This window comes from Trachurus japonicus, chromosome 4 (assembly GCF_045865225.1).
Source record: "Trachurus japonicus isolate A0001 chromosome 4, Traja_1.0".
NCBI lineage: Eukaryota > Metazoa > Chordata > Actinopteri > Carangiformes > Carangidae > Trachurus > Trachurus japonicus.
In genome coordinates, this window is record NC_140910.1 from 22119328 (window position 1) to 22126515 (window position 7188).

Below are 7188 nucleotides of genomic sequence, written 5' to 3' on the forward strand. Positions count from 1 at the left end.
TTTGCTGTGAAAGGAAGTATTGACTAGTACAAGTCTTGTTTTCATTTTCAAACTAATAAAATGAAACCAGGAACAGTGGGAGCCACATTTTTCACCAGTTTGTCATTATGTAAGACAGATAATTGTGTGCTATAAAATGTGCTTTTCAGAAAAAAGTTGTACCCACTTCTGTTTTATGTCTTCAGCCAAGACACGGTACCCTGCACTATGCCCTGCACACCCAAATTTGAAGAAGTTGAATCTGAAACTGATGTGATTTCAACACTTCCTTTGGTCAGTTAACAGTTTTGGGTTGTTTTTCCAGTCAGATCTGGTCTTACACCCAACACACCCATGTAATGAAACGCATAATTGTAATTTGCGAATTTCCAATTTAGGAGTTTCCATTTTCTTTTACATATTTTCCTATTTTGGTATACATTTTTTAAATTAAAAGATAATTTCTAATATCAGTATTTAAATTTTCCTTTTTAACATTTAACAGGTTGATCAACAGTTTTAAAAAATATACACATAAATACGTATATGTTGTCATCTCTTTTAAGTGACTTTCATTCAGTACATTTGCTCTCTGTGTCTCTGGGGGATTAATGAGGTGGAAATCTTCAGTCTAAGTTTGGTGAGCACTTCACATAATGGAAGCTCTGTTTGTCTACGGTTGGTACATTTTGTCAGGATTTTCCAGACTAGTCCTCCTGCCATGTGCAATAGACTAATTATGTGTGTATTGTGTAACTTGTACTCCTATGATTTTTACACCCTTTTATACATATTCAAAATCACTATGATGTAACACAACATACTTAAAACTACAGACATTTGTTTAGAAATGTTGCTATGTGATGTTTTTCATCAATAACACTATAAACTGGACTGAATACTGATTATTTGTTCCTTGACTCTTAAACATGTTGCAATGTTGTACACATTTTGCAAATGTTTTGTCCAAAACACAGAGATGCCCAGAGCAGTTAGTCACTTAACAACAAATTCAAAGCATAAAATATAATATTTAATTAATTTATGACAAGACAGCAGCCATTGTTTCCTTCATTATCTGTCCTCTGGCATGTAAAGGGTTACAGTGAGGGAGGCATGTGCGTCACAGGTAGGCCCTATCCATCAGTGAGGGTGGATCACATGACGGTCCCTGTAGTGTCAGATCTCTTAATGCTGAGGCGGAAATGGAGGTGGGGGGAAGTAAACCAACAGAGGAGAGATATTTTTGTCTAAAAGCCGAGTATCGGAGTAAAGAGTGGGGGTGCTGAGCCTGCACTCAAGAAAAAAGGCTGGCAGTAACTGGAAAAGGATGTACCACTCTCTCACACGCACTCTTTCATTTCCTTTTTCCTTTTTTTTTCTCTCAACAAACCAATACAAACTGTGAGCAGTAAGCAAAGAGTTAGATGTGTTTGTTTACTGAAGTTTTGCTCCCTGTCAGAATAACTGTCATACATGTACAGTAGATGATTCTCTTACTGTTTTTGTGTAAAACAAGTTTCAAGCTCATTGTCAAGTCATTAAAGCAATGTATGTGGTCCATCTTTGTTGAAACAGTGAGTGGTGGAATACACTCACAGACTATATAGAGTACATTCTACATACACAAATGTTTTGTGGTATGAGAATACAATAATTAAGATTGTTACATCTTAAAATGTAAAATTGCATTTTATGTAATGTACATATTGGGCAGTCCAAAACATCATTTTCATTTTCAAATTGGCAGGCAATGTAGGCATCCTAAACTATGCAAACTTGTTAAAACTGAATGTGAATATTGAGCACTAAATAACAATATGTTCCCGTGTTGAAGCCAAACTGCTTAAGTAGTTTTTGCTCATACACCTAACTACAATCTGTCCATTTCACAGCCTCTACCATATGTTTATAATTTTTGTCATGACAATTTTGCGCTCCTTCTGGTATCACACAAGGTCAGGGACAAGCAATCTATATGGTGGTGGTTAAGGTTGTGGATTGAAGATGTTGAATGTTCTGGATAAAGACACTCTCAGCTAATAGCTTTGTTACAGCGTGTCATGAACTTGAGTCAGCATGAGTTTACGAGTAAATTCAGAGCTTTACCAATCATTTTCATCAGTGTCCGTGGGTTATGGCTGCAAGTCAAGGCACAAACTGATGGGCTGGGAAGGAATGCTTGGCATCACCTGGAAGGGTTCAGCTCCTGATGTGCCAGAGAACAGGAGAGATTAGGAAAGTTCTGTACTGTATTGGGCAATATGTGATTGATGAGTGGTTTGTACTTGAAACGCTACAGTATGTATGATTCACAGAGAGGGGAAGAGTAAAAGTGGGTATTAATAGAAAAAAAGATTCCATTAGAGATAAACTTTAAAGGTTGGCTTACTTTCACCATCATTTCTATGAATTCCTTTATGGAGCTTGAAAACGAATGAAGCCATTCACAGACGCGAACTGTTTTGTTGTTCTTCTTGCAACTGATTTGGCATGTGAACATATCAATAAATATTGTGTGAGCTTGCAAAGCATTCTTTCAAAGTAGTTAAATAATGTAGGATCTTGCTCCTGGCCACTGGTGATACACTGCCTGAATGGCAGGTATGTGACTTTGTGTGGGCATGTGTGCTGAAAAATAAAACAGATGCCAAGCAAAACTTGGAGCTCATTTCCTTCCTTCCTTCTTCAATATGTGATGATCATGTGCTGCTCAGACTTCTTGACCTTGGCTGTAACATTGATAATTAAGGAACCAAAACCTCTGCTACTGTCACATTCACTATGATCATTATATTAAACTATAAATGATGATGATAATCCAAACTGTGTGCTTGTCAAATAGCGGAAAAGGATTCTGTAGTTCAGTGAGTGCGTATGATGGGAGGAGTGATGTGTCCATACAATATAAATCTTTTGCTACTCCTCATTTCATTAAGAGTCAGCATGGGTAAGTTTTTTTTTGTTGAACATATTTTAAGATGTAGTTCATTTCAGGATATGCTTTGTATTATACTATTTTACTATTGTAAATAAAGTAAATAGCAAACTTTGCAAGTACAGGTTGTGTGAGCCGACCAGGCTTCTCCACCCGTTCTGATGACGTAGTTTCACAGTGTAGGTGAAGTTCCACACAGCGGAGGAACCCCATGCACAAAGTGAGATTCAGTCTGTGTGTGTGTGTGTGTGTGTGTGTGTACACTGTTGGTTTGCACAAAGCACACCTGCACCCACACAAAAACACACTGCTTTGAATACCTAACCACAAAACCACAGCAGGCTCACACCTTTTCACCAGCTATCAGACAAAATCATCTGATGTTTGATTAATATTGTTTCCAGAGAATGTTACAGTTACAGCCGCACTTGTGGTATAGAGCAACATACATCACACCCTAACGTTTCCACATATTTATAGCCCATGACTCATGTACAATAAGAATACTCCAGGATAAATTAAGTTTTCCAACCCCTTAACTTTTCCATACTGTAGTGTTAATGTTAATTTTAAAATGGATAAATGTGACATTTGGCCATTAAAAATACTCAAAATTATTCATACTGACAAAGTAAAACACATTTTTGAATTTTTTTGAATTTTTCAAGGTAACTTCAAACATTCATTCACAAAAAAAAGTTCTGATTCTCCAAACTGTGGACACATGTTTATAGAGACATGGCCAAGACTTTTAAAGAGTATGGATGGACCAGATTATTACATACCTTTTCATGCCAGTAACAGTGGAAAATCTCTTTCTGGGCCTGTCCTTTCTCATGATTTTGTGTTGTCCATCTCTTTCCTTCATTTTGCACCTCTCTGGACACAGCTTCATCATTCACCTGAGAGAAGAAATAGTATTAGTCCTCTGAATTAAGAGTAAACATATCGAATGCATATACGAAAAAAAAAAACTTTTATCAAAAGTAATTACCATTATCTGACAATATGACAAACTGCAGTGACAGCTTGTCTTCATGTGTAACCCAGACTGATGTTAGCTTACTTGTTAGCCTTTCCTGGTTAGTTGGGAAAGCACTGGCGAGACACAGGAACTAACGTTACAGTCTCGAGTGAAAGCTTTTTCTCTCGCCAGCTATACGCATTCAAAGCAGCTTGAATTAGCAATGTCTCTCATATAACAATATTATGTCTCAAACCTATTACACGGAGATGATAAATGAGTGTAAGTTCCTGTTTTACTTTCGGTCGTTGTCCGTTGACGTTTCATACGTACCTAGCCTACTTTTGGTCTGTGCGTGCGTGCGTGAAATGCGTCAAACCGGAGCAGCGTTTATCTAATCTTCAACTAGCGCAAACATATCGTGGTTTGGGTTTTTCCCCTCTCCAGTCTGTGAACGGGTTAATCATGATACATCCATTACAAAGGCGAAAAGTTAAGATCTTTCAGTTGGTCAATTAACCGGTGACTGCCTGGTGACTGCTAGCTAGGCGAAGCCATTTTAACTTTCAGGTTAACTTTTACTCTAGCACTTTTGAATATGGCTAACAAGCCTAAATGCTACACATATGCATGGTTGGGTTTATTTTCTCCGTTTGCACCTGGAGCTAATTAAGTTGAGAGGCAGGAAGACAAAAGGCGGAGGTGACGTCATGCAAGGTAAATTGGTTTCCACCTGCTGAAAAGTTTTTTTTTTTTTTTTTACCTGCTGAAAAGTGGAGACAGTCAGGTCAAGTCTTGCAGCAGAGGTAAACTCAGAGCCACAACAAGCGGGCTACAACAGCTGAACATTACACAGTTTATTTATACAGTCTTATACACTTTCAGTTATTAAACACTTCCTTAGGACATAGTGGATTTCACACATTGTTGGAAACATTCATTCATTCATTCTGGTCTATGTTGATATGATTGCATAACATATTTGTACAGATTTATCAGATACACAATACACATTCAAGTTACTAATTGCCTGTCATCCCATAGATGTTCTATGAAAGAAACATGTGATTTAGGTGTTTGAAAGGAGGCCAGAGGTATGGCCAAGTTTTATTTTGGTCAGTGGTGCTAGTGATGTATTACAACATGTAGACATGTTTTTGCTGGGTGACATGGTTCTTCATTATGCTAACAAATGGGCACATGTAAACTGGTAATGGTTATTAGGTCAATTGGATAAGTACCAGGTGTGAAGGTGTAGGCTACCTCAAAGTGCTTGGTTAGTTTATGCATCCAGCACCTTTTTGGATTAGACCACTTCGTTTTTTCGGTTTCTTACTATGGCAGCTCTGCTTACAAAAAAATACCATAGAGCACCTTGTTTGTTGTGCTTGTTGCACCGTTTTCAAAATCATCAGTCAGAAATCTGTGGGCAATTTAATTTTGAACTTCCTTTACTTTTATCTTTCCCTGGCACAACAGGCAATTACTCAGCTAACGTGGCCTTGCGCAAAACTTCAATCACTAAACCAGCTCTGAGGCTGGTAGTCCCTAACCACTGACCTCTGACGTCTCGATGGAGGGTGAGTAAGTATGAGTCTGGAATTTCCCTTTGGTGACATGATACCGAGAGCAGATACTAAAACATGATTGTACGAAACCTTGAGAAGTGCTGTCATCTCACTCTAAGGGATAAAATATGCTTTGAAAGAAACAGTATTTCTGTGGGTTGCAGGGAGGAGAGAGACAGAGGTGCAGAGTGTGAGGAGGGATGTTTTCCTGGCAGGCTGGGATTAGACGCGGTTCCATAAATATGTTGGGCAGCTTGGTATGCTTTGTGCCCAGTGGTAAAAATAGGCCTCCTTCCCAAGGGAAGTGATGACGTCTGCAGCCTGCCTGCATCACCAGCCACAAGTCGGCTTCATCCTCATACTGGAAGAGGCAGTAGAGACAAAGTGTGGGGGGAGCATCAGTGATCGCCATGGCAACACATGCAGAGTGACGCAGGTAAAGGCAATAGGAAGGGATAGAGGTGATTGGCTGCCGAGTGCAGTGGTGTGTGTGTGCGTGTGTGGCAGAGATGTGTGGGTGGTAAAGAAGAGGAGGAGGACTCGATAACCCAGCACTGAGATTAGGCCCAACAACTGCCACATATATAAACACATACACACACACACACACACACACATACACACAGTCCAAGCCTGTTAGCACGGTCAACAATTCAGCCTTGCAATGAGATGATATGATTTAGCACGCTGTTTGAGCACTGACTTCAGAGGAAGTGGAAAATGATGTTATTTTCCCCCCTCACAAATGCCATCTTGGATATTATGCATGCATGTATTTTAGGAGGAAAATATTCCCCATATTCGCCCTGCATGCACTCAAAATATCTCTGTGCCATTAGAATAAACCTTTGGGCAATGTAGCTGCTTTGGCAAAGACTTAATGTTGAATTTAAATAAATTTCAAAGGCTATTCTGCCCTCTAGTCTCAGTCTTAAATACAGTTGTCTCTCCCTCATCTTCTACAGTCTTTCTAGTTTCAATAAAATGTTATAGGATGATGAAAACCTTCCAGCTTAACTGTTCACATCCAGATATATATAACACATAACACATTCAAATTACAGATGGGGTGAAGTTTCTTCATCTTTACACTGTTGGCGTTCAGTGATTGCTGCAATCTGGTATTTTAAGCACAAATCCTGTGTTTATTGGACCTGAGTTGGAACCATTGGTATCCACATAGCCAAAACTGAAGCAGGATTGCACTTTTTTTTTATTTTTTACATTAATCAGAGGGTTAGCATATTAACACAGGAATTGGTAAGTCCAAACAAGCAGCATTACCAAGAGGGTAAAGGAATGGGGAGCACCTGACACCATGATAGCTCTCTACTGACATCTGCTGGACAGACAGGGAAAGGCAGCGTCTCAGAGGGTAGGAGTGATTTAAATTTTAATGGTAATGGTATTGATTAATGTGGCTAAAGGCAGAAGAGGTAGAAGGTGGATGAAACAGACACCATGTCAAAATCGTACTTGTCCACCATCTATGGTATAATAATAAAAGAAATAATAAAAGAGACACAAATATTTGGTGATACCAAAAATTAGAAACACTTCTCAGTACAGAGTAATGTCCAGTAAGACAAGGACTAAACATTATGATTTTCGAATAGGTCAATAATGAAAGAATTATTCTTATTTATTTCAGTTTTGTTCAATTTCTAAACAAGGTGTGTCATAGGTACCATCACTACAGCTATTACTTTTACAACTAAAAGTACCATCCATAACTAGAA

At 38.6% G+C, this 7188-nt stretch overlaps 1 protein-coding gene across 1 annotated transcript in view; it reads left to right on the top strand.

Moving 5' to 3' along the window:
- The first annotated feature begins 5756 nt into the window (after positions 1 to 5756).
- The window catches only part of LOC146988931 (uncharacterized), a 7413-nt gene continuing 5981 nt past the window's right edge, over positions 5757 to 7188 (top strand). Inside the window, exon 1 of the mRNA XM_085775334.1 lies at positions 5757 to 5885. Coding sequence (XP_085631460.1) covers positions 5757 to 5885 — 129 coding nt within the window. The remainder of the gene's footprint in view (positions 5886 to 7188) is intronic.